At 49.4% G+C, this 24,610-nt stretch overlaps 1 protein-coding gene across 1 annotated transcript; it reads right to left on the bottom strand.

The window, feature by feature from the left end:
• Positions 1-719: 719 nt before the first annotated feature.
• Positions 720-17,191, bottom strand: LOC149346767 (uncharacterized). Its single transcript, XM_089586681.1, has 3 exons — positions 17,070-17,191; positions 5,491-7,366; positions 720-1,307 (listed from the first exon to the last, which is right to left on the bottom strand). Exons 1-3 carry the CDS (start codon positions 17,101-17,103, stop codon positions 1,010-1,012), a joined length of 2,208 nt encoding a protein of 735 aa, XP_089442807.1. The 5' UTR covers positions 17,104-17,191; the 3' UTR covers positions 720-1,009.
• Positions 17,192-24,610: the final 7,419 nt, after the last annotated feature.

The raw sequence follows: 24,610 nt of genomic DNA, 5'->3' as shown, positions 1-24,610 counted from the left end.
TAGCAGGCCGGCATGTTGCGCCATCAGGTGTCCTCAAACCGATCTGCTGATACGCACTAACGGCGCGCAAAGCTGCCGCTTACCTCATAGCGCACACCGTCAGTACGCATGCTTGAGAGCGCCGCCTGCGCGATCGCCTGCAGTGCCAGGGCAAATCAGCGCGCGTACTGCCCATGCGCGTTACGCAGTAAGCAGGAGCAGTATGCGCCATTATATGTCTCTAACTGTACGCTGCCGCTACCATGGGATAGAGACAATTGTACTTGAATAACCTGTCGGGCTTGTTGGTGTTTGTTTTGTACTGTCGGGATTTGTGTTTCGTCCCTGTGTCTAGCTCTGTTGACCAATATGGCACCAAAAACATAACTGTGCTCCCAGCAAGTTCACATTCATCGACTAGGGTTTGTCTCACCATGATGAGTAAAAAACCGCCAACAGGAAGGGAGCCGGAAAAGCATGGACCCACCACAGCAGCCATTCGGAAGGAGTACAACATTCCCGCGGGCTCAAAAGACGAAATTCTCGCATAAATGAACTGATTGACTGGAAAAGTATTTATTTCAGCATACATTCGAAGTATAAAGAAATAGATTCTCTAAGACATCCCATCCACTATACATGGTGACACACACACACACACACACACACACACACACACACACACACACACACACACACACACACACACACACACACACACACACACACACACACACACACACACACACACACACACACACACACACACACACATACATACATACATACATACATACATACATACATGGTGGCACACCTTGGCACAATAAATAAGAACAGTTCTATAAGAAAATCAGTCGATGAGACATCAGGCGGTAACCATGACTTGACCTCTCCGACCGCACCGTCTTATGACTGGAACGTTACTCTAGCATACAGTATTCAGAAGCGAAAGAACACAGGAAAAGCAACTTCGCCTTTAGGAAATGAGCCGAGATCAATGGTTTAGAAATTTTCAAGCTCCGGAGTGTCAATAGGCGCACGACGGATCGTCCCTGACATCTTCGAAGTTGACGAAGCGCCGGATCGCTCTCCAGCAGTCCTCGTTGAGGTCGTCCAACTGCTTCCGGCCGTCGTTGCGTGGGTGGCACACGACCTGCTTTCGTACGACGCCAGCATATCGCATGAATACGTGCATCTCTTGCAGACTCCTCACTGTGTCTCGCAGCATGACGGCAACGTCGGTCTCGCCGGTGGACATAACCTCAGCGAGCTCCGCGGTGAGCGCAGGATGGCTTGAGACAACCTCCACTGCGGCAGCACAGCGCCTGTGCATAGTTGAAAAGAGAAACTGTTGATTTAGTTCACGCCTGCCTGTAGAGGCAGTTGTATTAGCCTTATTTTACATTACCAATATGAACAAGCTAATGGCTGCATAAACTTCGGGTGTAGGGTAGGGGCGGCAGAGGTAGTAAAACTCGCCTGCAGTTAGTAAATTATCAACAACTGATTAAAAATGCAAAACAGGCGAGCGTAGCCAGCATCTAGAAAATAAATCCGCTAGATTATACATTCTAACTACTGATTCTAGATAGAGACACATGTGGCTCGAAAGTGAACCGGGCGCAATGTAGAATGTGTAAACTAGACAAGAAGAAAAGATGTCGAAAGGTAACTATAATGAACGCCGAAACTTATACCGATCAGTTGATAGGCAGGCGCAGTACGTGGTCACCCCGCCGCGGTGGCTCAGTGGCTATGGTGCTCGGCTGCTGTCCCGAAAGACGTGGGTTCGATCCCGGCCGCGGCGGCCGAATTTTGATGAACGCGAAATTATAGAGGCCCGTGTACTGTGCGATGTCAGTGCGCGTTAAAGAACCCCAGGTGGTCGAAATTTCCAGAGCCCTTCACTACGGCGTCTTTCATAGCCTTAGAAGCTTTGGAACGTTACACCCTAATAAACCAAGCTGTACGTGGTCTATACGACGGTAGTCATGCACGACAAGGGACTTATATTGCTTTTTACCATCCAGCCGTAAGGTTACGTTGGACAAACAAAATGCGTCTAAAGGAACTGCTGCGTGAACTCTACAACAAAACCGCTGTGAAGGGCCGTACCTTAGCACACTTCCGGCGCTGCAGTAGTGCATTGGAGGGCATGCAATCAGATAAGTTTCACAGGGGTGTTAATGAGGCCGAAAGGCAATCGGGAACTTTAGTTGCCAAGCATGGTGTCGGGAGGCAAAGACGGCTGACGACAGGCGCTAAACGCCGTCGTACTCTTAACAACCCTGCTGAGTGTTTCGATCCGCATAGGCTATCGCCAAGAAGCGTGTCCGCTGTTTTCTGCGCTGAACGCGGCCAAGTCGTAGGCGTTACGCCGAAGTTGACCACTAGGCTCCACGTCAATGAGCGCTGCTGCGTTCACGAGTTTCACGTTTCAAAACTGCTGGCGCGAGACTGAGGCGGCTTGTCAGGTTCTTATACTTGGCAATCTCTGTTATAAAGGGAGGCAAAGATAATTTAAAGCATATATCAATATAAAAACTGATGAAACAGAGTTTTTTTTATCAAGCAGTCGACAACTTGGCACATAATTTTTCTGCGGGAATGCATTAGCTGCGCAAGTAATTCGTCACTTTATTCTTAAGGCGGTAGTGTTATGCGTCCCGTTCAGCCGAAACAACGTCGTCCGTCGCCGTGCGGCGAAACTCACGTCACACGCGTCGTTATGCGCGGATCTGCGGTGATTAAGAGAACATTACATGTATTAAGAACAGCACATCGTCCCATTTCCCAAATGAAAGAAAATTATTTCCTCTTAGACAAGCTTCCAAGAATGCTACTCTGATATGCTACTCCTGGGCATTGCGACCCCCTTGTACGCCTTCGGTACAAGCGGTGGTTTATTTATGTGCCCAGTGGTCTTTCATGCAAAGTGGCGACTTACGACTCTATGCTAATGAGTTTGCATGTAATTAGAGAGGTTCCAGTTGCGGAGGTACTAATTCAGCAAGTAGCGAAGTTACATGTTGGCATTTCCTATCCTCTTTGCTTGACGTGGCCTAGTAGCGTCGCCGTGCGGCAGCCACTGCAAAATCCCTGCCATCTGGTGTACGCCGGTGCCCAACCGGTGACGCGCGAGCGCTATAAAGTGCGCTTTCTCTTCTTTCGGTTTCTCGTGCTTAACCTGGGCCCCAAAGAACAGCGCGCGTGTCTTCGCAGCGATATACGAAGAGGGCCGGTGAAGTTATCCTAATAATATTTCCTTAATTACACTTAAAGCGGAGGTGAAGTGTCGATAAATATTTAAAAATTTTGTATCATACAAAATAGACAAACAAGTATGCAGATGAGTCGAAGTAGGGCGCCGTGGTATGTTTTGTAAACTTTAGGTAAAGTTAGCTGGAACACCAGGTATAACATGTGTTCATGAAAAGACGCCCAAGGTCTCATGAACCATTTTCGAATTCAATTAGATTCGGATATGTGATGGGCAAATGTGTCGACACAAACTGGCCGAGCACAGTTTTGCAAGAAACGCTTAAGCCTTGTGGAAAAAAAAAATCGTACACCACAAGGGGTGGAAAACGTTCTTTCTGCAATTTCGCGATACCGAAACTTTCGACCACCGCGGAAAAGTAGAATTTTTGAGGAATATTAATATGTTTAGAGCAAAGGTATGAAAGCGCTTCTGCTGAAAGCAGTGCAAAAATTCACGGACGATTAATACTTCCTAATTCGAAATGTGAGCGCGGCTCGTGACGTGCTTTCATTCTGCGCGCGCTCCTTCGAAGCTAGAACTACGCCATGTGTTGAACGACGGCTCTAAACGTCCTCCATGTACAGGGCGCACCGCTCTCTTCGTACAAACACTCACTCGCCCTCCTGGTGAGACTCGCGTCTCCGGCTACGGCGCTTAGCTTCTGCTCCAGCGGCGCGCAGTTCAGGATAAGTAAAGGCGCCAAAAAACCACACACACACAAGACAAGAGAACGGGACAGAGCGTCACTCACAACTAGTTCATTTTTTTGCAGAACCCAGATGCATATATACACTTAGCGAGCGCATGCACAAGGAACGAAATTACGCATAAATGTGATAACTAGCGCTCAAACACTTTTTTCCGCCTGATACAGAGCAACAGATGTTTCACTGACACACGAACTGCCTTTGTTACTGATATAGAACACTTTAATCAGTTCTCTGACTTTGATATTGGTGCTGACGAGAAGCATGGCTCACAAGAGCGTGAAGGGCAGGATCTGGTATGTTTCGGCAAATATGGGCCCTCTTTATTTTGTTCTACGTTTCGTTCATGTTTCCTTATTCGCTCATTAACGCAGCGCCCTGTTTGTCCTATATAGGAACAACCGTACAACAGGGTAATTTCATAAATAACCCCTTGGGCACGTTTCATGAAAGGTCGCCCATGCTTACTACCACAGTACCACAGCGTAGGCGGTACTGAGCCTTTGCTCGGGTAGCCCGTTTAGCAGCAGCGGCAAACGAAGCTCCTGCACTGGTTGCATCGCCCATTGTTCAGAAACAACTCCCTGAAATTATTTGCGCATTGATGAAACAGAAGCCATTCACTCAGATACTAAATGTGACGCAGTAGGACTAAAGCTCAAAGCTTGCTCTTCGCGTCTTCTGGACAGCTGAGGCTTGTCAACTTCGACGAAGCCGGACAAGAACCACTCAAGATCACGTGACACGCGCTTAAATAACCCAGCACGAAATTTTTTGAAGCAGGCGGAGGCGTCGAGTAAGGGAAAGGCACCGCAGCTCCGTCAAGCTGCGTCTCCCTGCCCGACTTCTCGAGATGGCTGGAACCATCTCGACCGCTCCTCAGGACGTCGCTTTGAGAAGGTCTGAGCCAGAGGAGCATCATGGTCGTGAGGTGAGACACGCTAGCTGAACCCAGCGCCTTCGAGAGTGTTCTAGAACATTCTTACAAGTTTGTTATGGCATGGTCGTCATCATTACCACCATCACCTTGACTATGCGCACTGCAGGGCAAAGGTATCTCCCCAGTCACTGCAAATATCCCTGTCCTTCGCCAGCTGCGGTCACTATATCCCCGCAAACTCTGGCATGGGACTGAGCCTTAAGCTGACCTAGCAGTTGAAAGTGCGTATTAAATGCGGAAGCATTTATTGTCTCATGAGTGGCGTGTATAGGACGTGTCTTGTTGCCGCTCCTTTTAGCATACTGATGTCACTTATGGTCACAGTCATGAGTTATTACTGGTCTCCTGACTCATACAGAGATATACAGTTGCAACACACAGTATAACGGCACCTCCATATAACAGAACGCCAGTATATACTGCCTAGACTCCAGTGTGACCTCACGGCGTCACAGCGAAGTGATCCGACGAGCTCCTTACAATGACGTAAAAAGCGTCACGCGATATCTGGAGGCTGGGTCCATGTGCTTTACACTCTGTAAATTTAAGAAATGCATGCTTGCAGGAATGACGGTATACATGAATCCTCGAAAACATACCTGTCACAGCGGGCAGCCGACAGAAACTGGGAAGTTCGAGTCACCAGGCCAGAGTTTCGACGCGCCGTGTCCAGGATCTTGAAACAGTCACTGTCCACACTCCTATCTGGGCGCATGTACGCTATCCTGGCTTTAATGATTGCGTAGTTGTCCTGAACACAATGGGAAAAACGGCGAACAAAGGCAGTTGTCGCACTGTAGAGATAAAAGTCTACCCTTCGGACGCTCTTGCTGTGCTTGACGGCGTCCGCGAGGCATTCGGCGCTTTCGTTGGTGAGGTTACTTATGTCCATGTCGAGGTCTACTATGCTCGAGTTTCCAGACAACGACTCGAATATAACTCTCCAATTTCCTTGATATCTGAAGCGCGAGCCTCCATGAGAAAGCCAAGTAATGCGAAGTTCTTTCAGCACAGCTGTACCTTTGATGAAGTCACCAATTGCCGTCGAAACGCTTGAATTGAAGTCATCAGGCTTTATGGACAAGTGCAAGGCTTTAACTCTGTTAAATGAGGTAAGCTGGTGCATTGGGTCCATATTTGGCACGATGTCTATGGAGCCTTCAGTGCGCAAGCTAGGCTTGGAAAGTGGTTCACAGTCGGCCATACCCACACCACTATCAAAGCGGTATGGTGTAAAAGATACTCTATTCACGGTGCCACTCAGAGAAAGGCTTTCGTATACTTCCCTGAATTTAGGCAGTTCACAATTCCCTACGGCAATAACTACTTTCTTTACGTTGTTCTTTGCGGAAAGCAGCCGAAAAAAGACCGCCCAGTGGTCAGGGCGCCAGATGTCCAGAGGCAGCGCAAGTTCTTCTAGTGCCTCATTCTCCATGAATGCCGCAGCCCAGCAGTCTAAGAGCGCTTCTTTAGAGTAAGTCGCTCTGTCTGCAAGTATAGAATGCAAATCTAATGTGCGTAGAACATTATTTTCCGCAGCAACTCTAGGTAACATGTCAGCGCCTGTTTGGCCTAGAATGAAATTCTCGAGTGTAACACTCGTCAGGGTCTTGTTGCATCGCAAAGCGTCCAGAAGAAGTGTGAAGCAATGTTCTGACTTCGAGTTCTCACCCCCAAGGACAGTCAATGTCGTAAGACTGCAGTTATACTTGAGAAAGTCTGCAAATTCCTGACGGCATTCTGGCGAGGCGTCTGAGATGACACTGGAGGAGAATGACAGCTCACTCAAGGAAGAATTTGCTTCTAGCGCTCTCAAAAAGCAGTCTGGAGACGCAGGGGACATGAATAAGAACGGGATCTTCAGACGAGTCAGCGACATCGTCGACCTCACAAGAGTCGACAAAGTATGCACAAGCTCCGGCGTACGCCCCCCGAAACATGCCCCGTAATTAAGTTCCTCCAAGTCTCTGAGGTTCGCTATGGTAGTGCACAGCTGCTGGTGGCGCCCAGGATGAACGTATATATTCAAAGTCCTGTTGGAAGGGTTTTGCCGAAGCGCACTGCACAGAAGTGCTTCCTGGGTACTCGCGAGATTTCTGGTGACGTCGAAACTAGCGATGCAGCGGTGGGTCGTGAGGAGCCAGTGAATACAGGTAGCCGGTATAAGGAGGGTTCCCATGGGCTCAAAGCTTGAAGACGCAGGTATAAAGCTTGAAAGCGACAACTGCCCGCGCGTGCCGGATATTTCACGCAGCTCGAAGCCAGCATCGAAGAGGAACTCATTCAAGAGAGCTAGGTGGTCGACGATGTGGCACGTTCTGTGCTTGGAAGCTGTGCAAGGAAGATGGAGGTCCAGGGGCTTTTCGCTGAACGGACCTCGGGCACACCTCAGCTCGGCGAACGAAACAGCGCTAGTCTCCGCCAGGTCACGTGGCAATGTTCCATCTGCCGGACTTGCAGGACCGGTCGCTTTACCTGCGAGAAATACAGGGTGCAATATTCTGAAGACAAAGCTTCACTAAGCTAGGTAACGCCAAGGTCGCCGTGTCTGGAGATTTCACCTTCATTTGACCTCGAGATAAAGCAACGAAAAGGTGCATAACTGGCCCCCTGGGACAGTTCACACCTTGGTTGCGCTATAAGCTACGAAACCGATGAACAGCGGGTGATGGTTCGGGCTAGTGGGTATGCGTTATGTTCCATAGCGCGGCAAGAACTCAGGGTACAAACACAAGCGCTTGTGTTTGTCTCCTGAGTTCTTCTTGCGCTATGGAACAGAACAGCGCGAGTTTCGAAATTAAAGCAATGGCGCACAACTGTCCCTCTGGGATAGTGCACAGCTCAGTCGTACTTTAAGCTACGTAGCTAGCGGTAGTAAGATGTGGGCTACATGCATTGGCATTGACAATGTCACTTAAGCCATAGGCCGTCGGCATTCCTTATGATCATTAGCGTTGGCGTTCACAACGTTTTAGACTCCGATGATTTTAAGGAAGTGCGCATAACTGCCCAGGCAGCACCGAAACATTGCGATAATGTTACATTTTTGTTACGCTCAAATGTTATTTCAATGTACTTAATGTCCTTTTCTTCGAACGTCTTTGTAATGTTACATATAAATGTTAGAATAACCTTCCCCGAACATTCATGAAACAAGTAAACAACATAAATAGAACTTTCTCGAAAATAGTGAAGCAGCCCCGCACAACCATGCAGGCCTGCCAGTGGTCACGGCTCACAATTTACAATGCTTTGCAAAAAATAACAACAAGAGCGACACCTTCTCGACTACACTACAGCACAACATGACACTCGTATTCACTCCCCTCCGAACGGATATCATGCCGTTGAGCTTATGAACTCGCTACTGCGGGATGTCCCATGAGTGATAGTGGCGAATGGGTAATAACTAAAGTACTGTGACGAAATAATGAGGCTCTTCATGCAACCCTTTGCGAGCACTATGAGATGTGGTCGTTACAAGGTACTGTTAGTTGATAAACATCTTTATTCTACGCACAGTGAGAAAAGGTCTGGAAATCTGTGCTCGTAATATATTTGCAAGGTTGTTTCATAGTTGCGCTCTAACATTATAATAAAGCTGAGAAGATTATAATAAAACAATGTTTGTTAAGAACATGAAAGTAACGTTTCCTATAAAACTTATAACGTTATATGCTAATTTTTAATATTCATGCAGTTACAATGCAACATTTAACATTACTGCAACTCACATAACAATTTCATAGTACTATTCTATTGTTCGGTGCTACCTGGGTGGCTCCCTGGATCAGTGGATGCCTGAATCGCGCTTCGACGTACTTACGTGTGGTGGTAAGAGAGAGATGTGGGTTGCATGCGTTAGCGCAAACAACGTTGTGGCAGACACTCGGCACTGCCGCAATAGGCCGCAGCGTTCAGTGGGTGAGCGAACTAGGCTATCAAGCATTAACTGCCACCTGCCAGAGTGGCTGCGCAGCCTGTCCAGTGCCCGGAACAGCAGTCATCGTTACAGACGCCAAGCCGGGTATATTTGTCCGATACGCCCCACATTTCGCTCTCTAAACAGGTTGAGCAGTAGTTGGACCGCAGCAAATTTTTTCAATAAGGGGCCAGAAAGGGGGGGGGGGGGGGGGGGGAGGGGATACTGTATTACAGATTTGCTATAACGAGCTCATTTGGATTCCTTTTAAGAGAAGAATTGTGTTGTTCCCAGCAACAGTAGGCCTCAACCACATGGATGCTCAAAATAGTTTACAAAGATGAACTAAACTTGAAATTTATTTGTATCTAAGTTCGTGTACGTGTGCTTAATACGAAAAAAGGCGAAATAAATGGGATTGTCTATGCCTGTACACCCTACGAAATTCATGGCACTATAATCAGTGTTACAAATGCTAAGTAACACCTGACGATAAACAAAAGAAAAAAGCATTATTATTGGTCTCATGGGGTTTCAGGTCGCAAAGCGACTCACGCTATCAAGGACGCCGTAGTGAAGTGCTCCGGAAATTTCGACCACTTGGGGTTCTGTGCACTGACGTCGCACAGTACACGGACCTCTAGAATTTCGCCTTTATCGAAATTTGGCCGCCGGGGCCGGGATCGATTTAAAGATTACAATACAAAAGCATGCGGCCAGAAAAAGAGGACACTACACAGTACTACACAAAGTGAGGTAACAGAAAGGTTACTCACAGTACAAAACAATGCAGATGAAACAATATATTTCATAAGGAAATATTTATCTACATGTACAGAAGAAACAATGGCTGAAGTTTGGCGTCACACGGCGCTTTTTAGCAGCTGCTGGTGGTTGGCGGCTGACTCGTTCTTTTATTAAGGCGGAAGCCTTTAATGTCTCATCGTTGTAAGCAGCACTTGTCGACAGAAAATGTCACGCTTTTCAATTGGTGGAAACGGTCGTGACGTCACAGTGCGCGAATTTCAAACGGGGCCAATTGTACTTTGGCTAGTAACCATGCAACCAATTAAAGGGATCGTATAGTGATACTCCAAGTAAGTGGGACTGAGCTTAGTTAATTGCTTAATTACCCAATTAGCCTAATTAGCTTTACTAGTCAGGCCATATAAATAAATAAAACCGATTAAGAAATTGGTCGAGCTCAGGAATCGAACCCCGGTTTTCGGCGTGCGAGACGAGCATGCTATCCACTCCGCCATGCCAGCTCGATGGTTTGGAATGAACAAAGGCGCGTCTAGTGAATACGGTGTCTTTACTCACTCTCATCCTCCTCCATTCCCTTCCGGCGAGGTTTAGGTGTCCACCGACAAATGAGAGACAGATACATTTCCTTTCCTCAAAAACCAATTTACGGACGAGCGAGGCGTAGAACCGAATGGGCGATGGCGTTCTATGGACTCCTTGGCAGCGTTGCAAGACGCTGTCGCGTTCCACTCTTAGGGGCGAAGCTTAACATCTTAACCACACATCAGTGACCACACTTTAGGTCAAAAAAGTGCCCCCCTGAATTTGTGAGACAGTTACTGCGTAATTTCCTTTCCTCAAAAAGCGTTGCGTTCAAAGGGCAAGGCATCGCGCCGAACAGGTGGTGGCGTTCCGTGGACTCCCTGGTGGTGGTGGTGGTGAAAACATTTATTAAGAAAGGACAGGAGGTATGCTTGGATCAGCCCGTAAGGGACCGATCCTTACAAACACTAGGTGGAGGTCCCTAGTATGGGACCCCAGTGGCGGTGGCCGCCGCCCGGGCGCGCCCGACTAAGGCTTGTTGGGCCTGTAAGTCGTGGCAGCCGAGCAGGGTCGCCTCCCAGTCCTCCCGGGTTGGGTTGGGGATGGGGGGAATAGCCGGGTTGGAGGGGCAGGCCCACACCATGTGATAGGTGTCAGAAGACACCGCACTACAGTGCGGGCAGCCGCCGTTACAGGAGGGGTCAAAATGCTTTAGTGCTGCCGGGCACAGTAATGTATTGGTGAGAAGGCGGAGAAGGAGCCGCTCATCCGCCTTCTTGAGGCCTTTACATGGGCTTGGGTAAAGGCGATGACTGTTTTGATAGTAGGCTGTAATTTCTTTGAATGTATACACCGGATTAAAATCGGGTTCCTGATCGGGTGGGGAGGAGAAAACAGCCCGGTGAGAGAGCGCGCGGGCGGCTGCGTCTGCTGCCTCGTTTCCTGCCAACCCCTGATGAGCAGGGGCCCATATAATGTAACGGTGTGCGGGGTCCGTATCCCGTATGCAATTTTGGTATATTCGATAGGCTAGGAAGGGAGTGCAGCCTTGTTCGACGTTCCGACAGGCCCCTCGCGAGTCGGTGATTATGTATTTTGAATCGGAATGTGAGGCCGCGAGAGCAATCGCGACCTCTTCTGCTTGTGTTGCACTTCTGGCTCTGAAGGTGAGGCCGTTAACTGTCTTGCTGTTGTGAACTACCGCGGCCGTGTACCATCCCCCGTGGTGAGGACCGGAGGCGTCCACGTAGTATACACCTGTTTTGTTGCCATAATGTCGGGCTAGCGCTTCCGCTCGTGCCAGGCGCCGACCACTATGGTCTTCGTGTGACATGTTTGCTGGAAGAGGCCGCACGTGGAGGGCACGTCTCCACAGTTCTGGGATGCGAAACCTGTCTTCCATTGTAGGGGTGTGTTGGATATGGAGTCGAGCAAGAAGGCGGCGACCCGACTCCGTTAGTGACAAGCGCGTGTACTGGTTTGTAAGGTGCGCCTCCCGGAGCTCCCGGAAAGTATTCACCACCCCAAGAGCCATAAGCCGGCTGTTTGAAGTAGTGATGGGGAGGTCAAGGGCACGCTTAATAATTTTGCGAAGGATGACCTCAAGCGCAACCTCCTCTTGTTTCCGTAGGTGGACATAAGGAGTCGAATAGAGAATTCGACTGGTTACAAAGGCGTTTGCCAGCCGCAAGGCATCCTTACTTCGTAACCCCCCGCGTTTGTTGGAAACCCGGCGGACCATACGGCCCACCTGGTCCCCCACCTTTCGGAGTTTGGCCAATGTAGTGTCTGGGCGTCTGTGTTTGTGGATGTAGAGTCCTAGTACCCGTATCTCGTCACTTTCGCGTATGGGACCACTCTCAAGAGAAAGAGAGATTTTAGTAGCGCACTTCTGTGAGGGGCGGAGGTGCACAAATTCCGATTTTTGAGGGGAACATTGAAGACCGCAGCGGCGGGCGTAGCGGTCTACTATCGTCGCCGCTGTTTGCAGGCTGGTTTCAATGTCTCCTGTGCTGCCCTGCGTGGCCCATATGGTTATGTCATCGGCGTACAGGGCGTGCTGCACGCCGGCGACACCATCCAGTTGTGCCGGCAGGTGCATCATAGCCAGATTGAAGAGCAGCGGGGAAAGTACCGCCCCTTGGGGAGTTCCCCGCGTGCCGAGTAGGTAAGGACCATGCTCTCTATCTTGAATGCGGATGTAGGATTGACGATCCATTAAAAATTGGCATATGTATCTGAATGTGTTGAGGCCACAGTCGGTCTGACTTAGGTTAGTGAGTATGATCTCGTGTGTTACATTGTCAAATGCCCCTTTGAGATCCAAGGCGAGTACTACCCGGTCATTATGGGGGCATTCGAGGTGGTCAAGGACTTCCCGATTAAGTTGCAGGAGGACATCCTGTGCGGATCTGTGTGGGCGGAATCCGAACATGGTGCTCGCAAATACATGTTTGTGTTCAAGATATGCAGATAACCGATCCCGCACCATCGTCTCCATGAGTTTGTCCACACAAGAGGTGAGAGAGATGGGACGGAGGTTATCTGTGTCAACTAGTTTGCCTGTTTTAGGGATGAAAGTGACCAGAGCCGTTTTCCAGTCAATTGGAAGGGGGGTGTCCCCGCGCCAAATTGCATTGATGTAGGCGAGGAGGGACTGGTATGCCAAGTCAGGCAGGTTCGTCAAAAGCTTGACGGTGACCTTATCCCTCCCTGGCGCAGTGCCCCGTTTCATTTTGGCGAGGGCCGCCCGCAGATCATGGAGCTGGAAAGGTTGATCCAGCTCCGTGTTCTCCTTGCCTGCATAAGAGTACGCAGATCCACGGGCGTCTTGGGCTGTACACAGATACTGGTCCCGAAGTTTCTGTGCCAGTTGAGTTGTGTTGCCAGGGAAAGCATGCATGGCTCGCTGCAAATGTTTTTGTGTTTCTGTTCGTGTTTGGGTTGGGTCGATTAGGGCTCGAAAGAGACGCCACGTGTTGCGGCTGGACATTTGTCGCGCGGCCGTGTTACATCTATCCACCCAGTTGGAGTCGGCGAGTTGGGCCGCGTACTCTGCCGCTTTCTGGGTAAGCTCGGCAATTCGAGCTTTAAGCTTTCTGTTATGTTTCTGGCGCCGCCAACGGCGGACGAGGCTGCGACGGGCTTCCCAGAGGTGTAGAAGGTGGTTATCCACGTCCGTGACCGCCTCTGAGAGCTGGATCTGAGTTTCATGCGAGCAAAGGTGTGTCAGCAGCTGTTGGGACCATGCGTGGTATCCTTGCTCCGAAATGGGTGTATTATCAAGTGTGTGAAAATTTTGCCTGAATTTCGTCCAATCTGGGATACGGGCTTGTGTTCTGGGACGCTTGAGGGGTCGTGTGCGTAGTGTAGTGTTAAGGATGCAGTGGTCGCTACCTAGGGTCTCCTCGGTGTTGAGCCAGTCTGCGTGTCGTATGTTGCGAGTGAAGGTAAAGTCCGGACACGTATCCCGTGTCACAGAATTCCCTAGCCGTGTTGGGTGGACGGGGTCCGTGTGGAGGGTGAGGCCCAACGTGGACGCAAGTTCCGCCAACTTACGTCCGCGCGACTCCTCCTTGCGATACCCCCACTGCTGACTGGGAGTGTTAAAGTCGCCCACAATCAGCAGGGGATCGCGACCCGCAACTCTTAGCGCACGGCTAAAGAGGTCCGAAAAAGTCACTCGCTTAAGTTTGGGAGAGCAGTACACATTGAGTATATGCAACGGCGGGTCCTTGCGGCGGAGTGGTAGGATAGTCACCATTACATAAGAATACTCGAGCTGGAGATCGAGGTCTACTAAGTTGGCTGTGTAGGCTTTGTGAACGAGAAGACAAGACGCGGGATCCTGTTGGAACGTCGTGTAATTTGAAAGTGTGGCGCCCAGGCCTGGCTCCTGGAGGGCAACCACGGCTGGTAGGGACTCGAAGGTTTCAAGCTAGAGGCGGAAATTGGCCCGCTTAGTGCGGTCTTTAAAGCCTCTACAGTTCCATTGTGTTATTGAAGTGGACACGGCCGAATTGGTGATGGCGGAACTCCTTTGATTAAGGTGTCTCGCCATGATTTAAAATTTTTAGGGGGGAGGAGGAGGTATTGGCTGCCCCAGAGCCAGCTACTTGTGCCATCGAGGGGGTGATGACGGAAGGAGCGGGGCAACTGTCCTCATTGTCCGAATCAATAATGGGACGGTTGAATTTTGAAGGACGGGATACGTCCCTAATGGGCCCCGTCCGACGGAGGAGGCGGGGGTTGTCCAAGATGTGTTTTGAGACCAGTGCGGGGATGGCAGATTTGACCTTGGTCAAGATCTGGTCCATGGCGGTCTCGATCATAGATCGTAATTTAGAGGTTAAGCGTTCCTCCATCGCGGAGATGGCTGTCACGAGGACTCCCTGGCAGCGCTACAACGCGCTGTCGCGTTCCACTCCTAAAGGCGAAGCTTAAGCGTCATTAATTAGCAGTTAACTAGTATTCAGGCATTAATCAGTAATTAACAATTAATTAGTGATTTGTCATCACTTAGTAATTACTACTCAATTATATGTGACGCCACCGGTGCCACAGAAGCAGCGAAGGTGGTGCGGAAAAAGCTTCCGCCTCTACCCACTTTAGACAGTCAAAGTGCCCCCTGAATTTTTTTTCTCCCCACTTTCGACATGTAGCTGGGGCAACCGGGGAATATCGTTGGTACTGCATCTTTCTCGAAGGCCGCTCTTCGAGGCGCGTTAACCAGTACTTGCCCTATATAGACTGCATCCCTAGTTTTAGCGCTCTACATGCTTAGGCTCAAAATATTTCTCATAGACGTAGTCTGTTGGCTGTAGAGCGGGGTCCTTGCGTGGAATTTCCTGACGCCACACCTTCAGGCGATCTTCCGTCGGAGCCGCAAACAGCGACACCTTTTCAAAAAAGACATGTCGGTACCCAGAGTTGCACTGGGGCACAACGCATTTTTTCCCATTTCGGGAGCCTTCAGGGCAACGACGTGACAACACGCATGAGTAGACTATTCTTCCAAGCCAAACCACTACCAGAAAAGTAAAATCATGATAAGAAAAGTCAAACACACACGTAAAGGCAAGCGAAAACAGGCACGTTTTGTTCACATAAAGTGCTAACCGAGTCAAGCGCTGCGCATGGAGGAAGAAAAAACTAGGAGGACCATGACGTCACAATCTTGAAGCCTAGTCATAAAAAATATAATGGAAAGAATCATGGGAAATAGGCCCTCACGTGACAAGGCAGCGGTAGCTCTTAGCCGGATTTCGGTTTCGGTTTCGCTCTCTCGCTCTACGAGCAACTGCGCGACCATCTGCTTGTGTTCACTGACGGCTCCGTGGTGAGCGCTAACTGCTCGCTCGCTGCAGCGGCCGCCATACACGAGCAACGCGTGCGCTGAATGCGGCGCAGTGGAGGCATTGGAGCACATTCTCCTTCGCTGTGCCGCTTCTGCAGTGCCGCGCCGCGAGATGCTCGCGGCCTTACAGGGCGCTGGGAATCATCCCGGACACTCTCGAAGCGCTCCTATGGCCGCGCGGCAATGCGCGCACCCGTGACAAAACAATGTCAGCCTCTGTGCGTTCATGAGCAGGCGGACTTGACTTCCCGCTGGCTCTTCGCCAGGTAGTGCACGCGTGACACGAACGCTCCGTGGGTGCTACCTCGGACGGTATACGCGGCCGGGCCCCCCACCTCGGCCGCTAGTGCAGTGTGCCGCGCGCGCGATTAGTCCGAGACAGGACGCTGCGTGCGCGCGGCTACGTAGTAAATACAGTTTACTTCTTTTTGTACGTGATTGTGCGCAGCGGCCGGGAGACCCCGCGCAGGGGCAGACTCTCGACAGCGATAGAGAGAAATACTTCACTGCTGCATTTCACGTCGGAATCGCGTATGTGCGCGAGCGTACTCGACGCGACTTGTGCCTCGAGAATAGCGGAGAACGGCGGGCCCATGGGCGGGCCGAAGTCCGCCTGCCCGAGAAATAGAATCTTGCGCAGCGCGCCGGAGCGCCCGTTAAACACGTCCGTGCGCCGTGAGCGCTCTGGAAGCCACTGCGCCCTTTTTTAGAGGCTCGTTTTCTTCGCCTACTCTCGAGTTCTCCGCTTATAGCATGCGCTGAAATAAACGCTCCGTATGTGTTTATAACGACGAAAGGAATTCCTCTCTATTCTCTTTATGAACCACAGCTGAACAGTGACGAGGTCGCGGCCGCACCCTTTGATGAAAAGTTTACCTGCAGTTTTCTACAGTGCACCCAAAAACTCGAGAGTGCAATCAACAGAAGTGTTGAGACGCGGAGCCTTCAGACAACCTCGAGGTCGGTACGCATTCCGCCAAAGCTGCAACACAGGCGCTGCGCTTCTGCGCTACATCGGAGCACGGGCGTTCACTAAAAAGCACCGCTGGTTGGCAGTCTAGTAACTGTGGAGGAGAGCCTATTTACCAAGAGTCAGTGCGCAAAAGGACCCTCGGCAGCGGCGTCAGAGGAGGATGGCTTGCAGAGGCTGAGCGCACTCTCTCCTAGTTTTTTTTCCTCCATGGCGCTGCGCCTCCTCGGCGGTACTGCCACCTGGTGGCAAGCGAGAGAAGCGGGGAGCAGTTTTCCCCCCGTCTCATTGTGTGGCAGCAGCGGCGCGTTGTTGGCCTGAAATGCTTCCTACACCGTGGTCACGACGAAACTATACGGACGCGCGCCTGGTTGATCTCCTTCTTCGTATGACGCTGCCTGTACGGGATCATCACGCTGACGCCCGGTGCCTTTAGCAGAGCAAAGACTCCAGTACTTCGTGAAATTCTCGCACAATGGCGTCGCGAAATAGCTCCAAAAGTGTCTCCCTGCTCCATAGGCAGTGTGTTACGTATCTGATATCGGCATGGAAAGCTTCGGCAGTTGGCTACCTGACTGCAAGGAAACCAGGCACAGGGAGGTGCGGAGTAGGCTTGAAAAGAAAGGTTAACATCTCTTACCCAAACTTTCAGGACAGGGATGCGCCGCCTCCATGGCTGCCTGAGTCACAAACAGCTACACCCTGCCAGTTATCAAAGGCGCCAAGGCCATGTCGGGAGTGATGTGCCGCTGTTGCCTTTCAAACCGGCAACACGCTTGGACTTAGCAGGCTCCTGCTGCCATCTAGGAGAAGAGCTGATAAACCAGGAACTGGAATTCTTGAATGGGGTCGTGCGCGGGATTTTCAAACAAACAAGGATTACACGGCGGAGCGGCCGTGGTGAAAAACTTTTTTTTTTTCTTACTCAAAGAGAGTTTGGGGATCAGAAGACCCCGCTACATGGTCGGTATCCTTAGTCCGGACCACCGCACGACGAGGCTCCGTCTCGCGCCCGCTTTACTAGAGCCCTTTAGGAGTCCAGTGTGAGCAGTTGAGGAGGGTAGTAGCGGACAGAAGGGGTCGCCCCACCGCGGGGAGAAGACCACCCAACCTGCACCTAAAACCTCTTCTTCAATAACATTTACCTCTTCCTCGGTCGGCAAGCGCGTTTATGAAAGCGACCAACGTACGGGATGCCTCTGCGTAATGCTCGCTTTGAATGCCTAGAGAAATAATGATCTAATTATACTAGAATTATAGCCCATGAAGTTAAGAGTCGGAAGGAATCCCATCTTGCTAGGAGGGTGGTGCAGTTTAAACATAAACAGACTAGCCGACCAGTAAAAAAGATCTCTGACGGTTCGGCGCCCAGATCGGGGAACACCGCTTGGAGCACCGTTGCCTTAACGGGCTAGCCTGCATCCAGCTGCACAAAGCATTGCGAACAAAGCCCCTGTGCTGGGCGCCAAAACATCGAACATATTTTTACTCGTTGTAGTGTTTGTTTTATGCGTAGCATATTTCAATCACTCAGTTCAGCGCTTGGGCGCGGCCGGGCAGCCACCAAACCACGTGACGTGACGTCACCAAACCACGTGAAAAAAGAAAAAAAAGAAAAAATAAAAAGAGACGGCTGAACATGGTGGCGGTTGCTACCGCCCCGTTTCAAAGGGGGCGCTCCTATCCATCCATCTATTTATCCATACGTCACGGAGGAAAAGCTGCTGAGAAAATCGAGTGCCGCCAAGCAATACCTCGCGCAAAAAGACTGCGAAAAAAGGCTGCTGACCCGAAAGACGCGGGTTCGATCCCGGCCGCGGCGGTTGAATTTTTTTGGAGGAGAAATTCTAGAGGCCCGTGTACTGTGCGATGTCAGTGCACGTTAAAGAACCCCAGGTGGTCAAAATTTCCGGAGCCCTTCACTACGGCGTCCCTCATAGCCTTAGTCGCTTTGGGACGTTAAACCCCATAAAGCAAACCAAACCAGCAACGCATTCTTGGCTTAACCAAGCTATGCCTGGGCATTTTTTTTGTTTCAAATTCACTACATATGTGATGCATTGCGCTTCATCTTGTGCAAGGAAGTATTATCCTAGGACCCCAGTACCTAAACACCTGCATGATCAGAAACGATGCATGCGTATCGGGATAAAGAAAGGCTAAATCTTTTGGAATTTAAATTGGAGAGACGACGGGCAGCAATAAAAGGCCGCACCTGGGCCCTCTACGTAACAGTTTCTTTCATTGCGCAAGCGCACATTTCACTCAGGTTGTACCAAAATTTGCTTAGCAGACCAGAGCTAAGTACGGGAGGAGGATGGCTATTCATACCTTCCGAGAAGACTAGTACGGAAGCTAGAGGTGATCAGAACGCATCTCCAATTTTGCAGATGATGTTGCCGAAAATTTTCTCTCACCGATCCTGGTGTCTTCCAGGCACTACTCGTCGATATAGTGGCGGCCCGTATTCAAGAAGCCCTATAGGCCATTTAGTAGGTTGGGGGAACCAAAAAAAAAAGAAAAATAATAGCCCCTGCCTGCACCACGTACGTACAACAGACCTAAACTAATTAGGATATACAAGAGGAAGCCCTAGGGCAATTCAAAGTTTTGTCATACGCAGGTGTAACAATGAAATAAGGAGGGGGGAATCTACTACAGCGACCCACAGCCAGGGGCGAGGCTTCCCTAATCTCTCCTGGGAAGTAGCAGTAAGGATGGGCTATAGGGACGTGATGGAAGGTTGTCAGGAAACGGGTCATGGGAATTTGGATGGGAATGGGAACAGCGAGCTTTTTTGCTCCGATCCTTCAGTCGGTCTTACTCCATTACGGGCCTGTCTGGCCAGGACACGGAGGGCGTTAGGCCTGGCCGACCCGACGACGGCTGTCACGGAAGACATAAGTCCTTTGCGTTCCCTCCTGCCCTACCGTACCGCGCGGCGCTCGGAGGGAGCTTCGCGGGTTAATGCGTACCCTCTGCCCCGCCGTCAACGCGTTGAGAAAAACGCCCCGATGATGAAGGGAACGGAGAAGAGGTACTGGCTGCTGGAACGTCCAGTTTGCACAGAGCTGAGGACAGTCAGGAGGAGACAGGCAGCTAAAGAGGTTGGGTGGTGTGTCTGCGGGCGTGGAGGGCCGATTTACCACGCCGAGGCATGTGTTCTATGTACCTGCCTTTAATGCATTGTGCGCCATATTGCCAGCTTGTCGCGTTTCGTGTGTATAGTTCCTGCTGCTCCTCTGTTTGTTTTTACCTTTTTGTGTGTGTTTCCCTGCCTGTAAGTAAAGACTTGTTTCAAACCCTCAGCCCCTTGAGTTCCTTCTCGATGACCGACGCACCGACACACGTGCACCACACACGGGCTGTCCGACCTTAACAAATAAATGTTGTCGAATGCTCGCTTTTAGGCCACAGGGAAGCGTAAAGCTGCCCCTGTGCCTTAACGGCTTGCGCCAGGCAGCCGGTTGACGAGCGATAGTTGTGGCAGTTATTCATAAATTTCTGGCAGACGGTATTCTCCGGCCGTTCTGCACAATGCCTTATCAAAAAGAAATATATCCATTAATAAAAGAGAACTCCACCGTCCGCATCGTCTGCAGCTTGCACTTATTGGGCTGTGACTGCTGCTATGCCTCCAAGGCGCTGCAAACATACAAGCGGACTACTATCTCATGTGTCCGAGTACGCGACATCCTAACACATCACTGCGCACAGTGAGTTATTTTAAATACAAGAAGGCATTTACCGGGGACACCGTCACCACCTGTTTCCTCAAATTTCTGTCTTACCACACCACTCGAAAAATCGCCAGAACGTAAAATTAAAATTTAGTGGCATTCTAACCGACATGTCTTAGATGCTAGGCTGAAGCGCTAACCACTCCGCCATTGCCGCAGGTTTTCTCTTCATTGCACGGAGTATAACCGAACTAACAGGCTTCTAGCCTTACCTAACCAGGCCGGATCCAGTGAAACCGCCATGCATAACCACGCCAGGATCCTCTATCACATCAAAATTCCGTGATGCACACACGCGCGAATAAAGGCGGTCAGACAGGAGGTGGATCATGCGTAGCATATACCCCTGCGCCAAAGCATACTGACCTCTGACCTTAAACTTCGATGAATGTGGCGGCTCTGATTGGCGATATACACTCTTAGCAAAAAAGGTAGTGAAAACGTAGTAACGGCTGCTGTTACAACCTTTTTTTAATCCTTACTACATATGTACTATGTTGCTACGACCTTGTTACTACCTCGAAAGAAAATTAAGTAGTAACAAGGCAGTAACTTCTGCTGCTACTACGTTTTTTGGCAGTTACTATTCTTGTACTGCCTCATTATAACCCTGGTAGTATCCATTGCTACCTTGATCTGGAAATGGATGATCGGAATATGCACATGTATGTATACTAACATTCCCGGTGACATCGCTACTCAATGTCCCATGTTTTTATATACTGAAAAGGGTTTCCTGATTGGCAGCAAATCTAACAAAATTGCCAGTGCTGTTTTCTGTTTGCAATACAATACATACGCAGCACGTATGTGTTCCATTCTTTAGTTTGATTTCTTAATTGCACTTTTTCACCAACCCCAAGCTATTGTGCCTGACTTCTGCTCATTTTTCCTTCTGGTTTACTACAAGATGCACAAAAATGGGTGTTGAGTTTCTGGTGTCATGTTCATGCATTCCATGTGACACATTAGAAAGTCACCACGAAGTCAGGTATTCATGTCTTTCGACAATTAAAACTCAGCAGAGACTCTTTTTCGTTAACGAAGAAGATTTCCTTATGTCATTGGCCATCAGCCACTCAAGTGACTTTTCTCACCGTTAACCCCCATGCAGAAATATACCACAACAGACACAGATGTTATTTCACACGAATTTCTTTCTTGCCATTGCCTTTGTGGTACGCACAAAGGCATGCAGGAAATAAATGCAGCAAGCACCGGAGGCACTAAGAGGGAAGGGGGCGGGGGGGGGGGGGGCGGGGGGCTATAATTTACGCTTTTATGACAGTGTCGGCAGTCTGAAAGAGAGAGGTTGTTTACTGGCCAGTGAAGGTTTTCTTGAAAAAAAAACATTATGCTTGTCGACAGCTATTGAGACATTACACCGAAAATTCGAGTGCAGTTTTGCACAACGCTGTGGTCTGTACCAAGGATTAGGAGCGCAAAGTAAAACGGGCAGTAAAACGAACAGCTGTCCTTCTGAGACTTGTAGTTTCCCGAGTGGTTTGATACGGCCAATGAGCTGTATGTCAAGGCTCAGAATACGTTGACACTCCCAAAAGGGCTGAAAGGTCCTTCTCAGCAACGTTGTTGTCCCGTGCGAGCATGTAGATGCTGCTGCTACATTTACACGCAATGGAAAGAACAAGAAACAACTGTGGCTGCACATATCAGGCCACGTAAGTTGACTAGTTAACATCTGGTGGCGCTCTCAATGAGAGCCCATGAGGCGTGACAACTTGTTCCTTCCCTTAGAGGGTGGTAGAGTGGGCCTTGTTCACCTGTTTGTGCATCAACTTGTTTCCCGTTTTTTTTTTTTCAAATCGGCAAACCACCCGTTTCTGGTAGCTGTGCTCATTAGGCGGCTTAGTTTTCATTTGCCTTACTTATTCGCACCGACTGTGCAGGCTCGTGAGGAGACTTTATGGGGATTCCTTAAGGAGGTTGCTGACACTTTCAATTTTCTCACTGTGCGCTTCTCTTTAGATTACCTCTATAGCCTTTCGAGAAAACAGATGACCCAGGCTCTCACTGAGTCTTTGTTCCCTACACCATTGTATCGGCAGCCTTATCTGGGGTCTTTGGACATCAGTGTTCTAAAGCGTGTTAGGCGGATGGGCATTCAGGCAGCCGCTAAAACGTTCTTTTTCAAACTACACACAGCGACGCTGCCTGTCAAGACATTTCTTAATGACAAGGAGATGTTTGTACCCTGGAATGTGAATTGCCGTCTGTGTAACGTGCCTGAGACAATTGATCATTGCTTCATCTTGTGCCGTGATGCCATGTTCTTTTGGGACATACTACAACGAACTCTTAAGAAGGACATTGAAATTACATCATACACTATTAGATTTCTGCCTGTTGGCAAAAACTCTGTTGTGCCTTATGATCTGTTTTTGTTGATGGGACTATTCAGTCTTTGGAAAAGCCGTATGATGGACAGACATGCCGAGCCACCAAGATCGTCCAAATCTGTGTTTCGTAAAAAGTGTGCTTTGGTGAGGAGTGTATATGCTGCACGCGAAGAACCTCCAAGCTTGCTGCCGTGCCTAGATGCATGTGTGTGCCTCCGTGAATTTTGATGTTTTGATGGGGATGCAGTGTTGAGTTAGGGCTATGGCGGGCTCGTATTAAGCAGCCCGGTAACTTGAGTCGCGAACCAGTTTGATTGGAGTTTTTCCCCCTTTTTACGGAAGTTCTTTCATGCAATAAATAAGAAACAAAAACAAAAAAATTGGTGGCGTGGCGTAGTGGTGGGCGTGGTAAGTTAGGGAGTCTAATGTCTGTGGTTCGAATCCTCGTGAAAGCAGGCATTTTTTAGTTTTTGCTCCACTTTTTTATTTTGGCTCTTATTTTGCATTATTATTATCTTATAAGCATAACATCTTAATGTCAAGATTCATTAGACTTTCTAAAGAAAGTCATTAGATTTTTTTGTTAAGGTGTTTTCTCTCCAGAGGTAGTAAATGTTACTACCTTGCAGTTACTACGTACAGTTACTACCTAGGTAGTCATATATGTGACGGTTGTTGCTACCCCAAAATGTAATAACCTCAACTACGTTTTTTTTTAGAGTGTATCATATGGCTCTTCCACAGGTAAACAGTCACGTGATCCCGATAAGATCGCACGAAACATTAGAACCTCTAATTGTACGTGAAAACTCTTGTATAAGGCATGATCTAGACGTCGTTTTACAGTCTATTGAAATATGTCTGACCTATTTCTCTCTGTGTTCATCCATTGCCACCTCCATCCCTTCCATTATGCGCGGTTCTGGTGTCCACGAGATATGTGAGACAGATACTGGGCGACTTCTTTTTCTCAAAACAATATATTTATTATTTATATGTATATCCCATGAAAACACGGCATCACGTCAAAACACAAAGCAATGATTAATAGTCTCCGGCTGCTGACACAGGCGGCAGTTCGCTGACAATGACACAAACGACCCGCTAGCACGACAGGTAAGGCCTTTTGGGAGATAAGCTAACAAAGAAACTTCGCGGTCGACTGAGCACGCGTTCGTTGCACCCGCTTCAACGCACTGTTGTCAGGCCAGGCAAGGTGATGTTGCCAACACATCGGTAGTGGAAAGAACGTTTCAAACAGAGCTTGCGCCGTCTGTTTTCTGAAGAGACCGTACAGGTACTCTATGGCAAAGCGTAGAGTGAGGAGATGGATTGTGTTCAATAAGTAGACGATCGATTAGCTGAAATTAACTAACAAACTTTTTTTTATTTTAGGGAGCACGGTTGTGCCGCGAAATTGACGGCAGTCAACATCGAAGGTGAGCCGTGCTTTTATATATTCTTAATTGGCATTGTGTTTGGAAACATCGAAACGTCAGAAATACGCCTTTGATAGCTCACTGAGTTGGCTTTCCCGCAGTGCATAGTTAGAAAATCACCTCTCTCGCAAGCGTCTCAGATGCAGGTGCAGTCGGTGTATTTTATGATGAACAAGGCGTTAACTTGATTTCGGTGGAGATGCCACGGGCAGCGACATCATTATATAATTAATAATTTCTTGAAAGCCAGCTCAGCAAGCTTTCAAATGCACATTTTTGATAATCGATATTCCGAACAACATTCCACGTTAAGGGAATCTAAAAAGTGGCCTTACCTTGTCTCGAGGCCTCGAGAAGCGTTGACCAAGCCATTCGTTGACCAAGACGGCTCATGAGGGAGCTTGGTCAATGGCTTGGTTGACCAAGCGTTGACCAAGCGTTGACCTGAGCCGTCTGCTGAAGCGAAGACGGCTCATGAGGGAGGAGCAATGTTAGAAACCGGAAGAGGCAGCGGGAGTTTCATTGGCTCATCGGGGGAGGGGGGGGGGGGGGTGTTGCGGACCATGGGCGGAATTTTCGGTGGGTGCAGAGCGAAGCGAAGAGGCAAGGAAGAGTGGCAAAACGCTTCCAGCGACGGCGTCGCTC

This window comes from Amblyomma mixtum, chromosome 4 (genome assembly GCF_055824585.1).
Source record: "Amblyomma mixtum isolate Tamu chromosome 4, ASM5582458v1, whole genome shotgun sequence".
In the NCBI taxonomy this organism is placed as follows: domain Eukaryota; kingdom Metazoa; phylum Arthropoda; class Arachnida; order Ixodida; family Ixodidae; genus Amblyomma; species Amblyomma mixtum.
The sequence above is the reverse complement of the archived record's forward strand: the minus strand, read 5'-3'. Positions and strand labels throughout refer to the sequence as shown.

Bases quoted from the DNA above. Each gene is read 5' to 3' on its own strand.
- LOC149346767 (XM_089586681.1), bottom strand. From the start codon at position 17,103: ATGGAGGCGGCGCATCCCTGTCCTGAAAGTTTGG. The intron at 7,367-17,069 runs GTAAGAGATGTT...TATTTCTCGCAG, and splicing joins TCCCTGTCCTGAAAGTTTGG to GTAAAGCGACCGGTCCTGCA. The intron at 1,308-5,490 runs GTATGTTTTCGA...AACTATGCACAG, and splicing joins TCGGCTGCCCGCTGTGACAG to GCGCTGTGCTGCCGCAGTGG.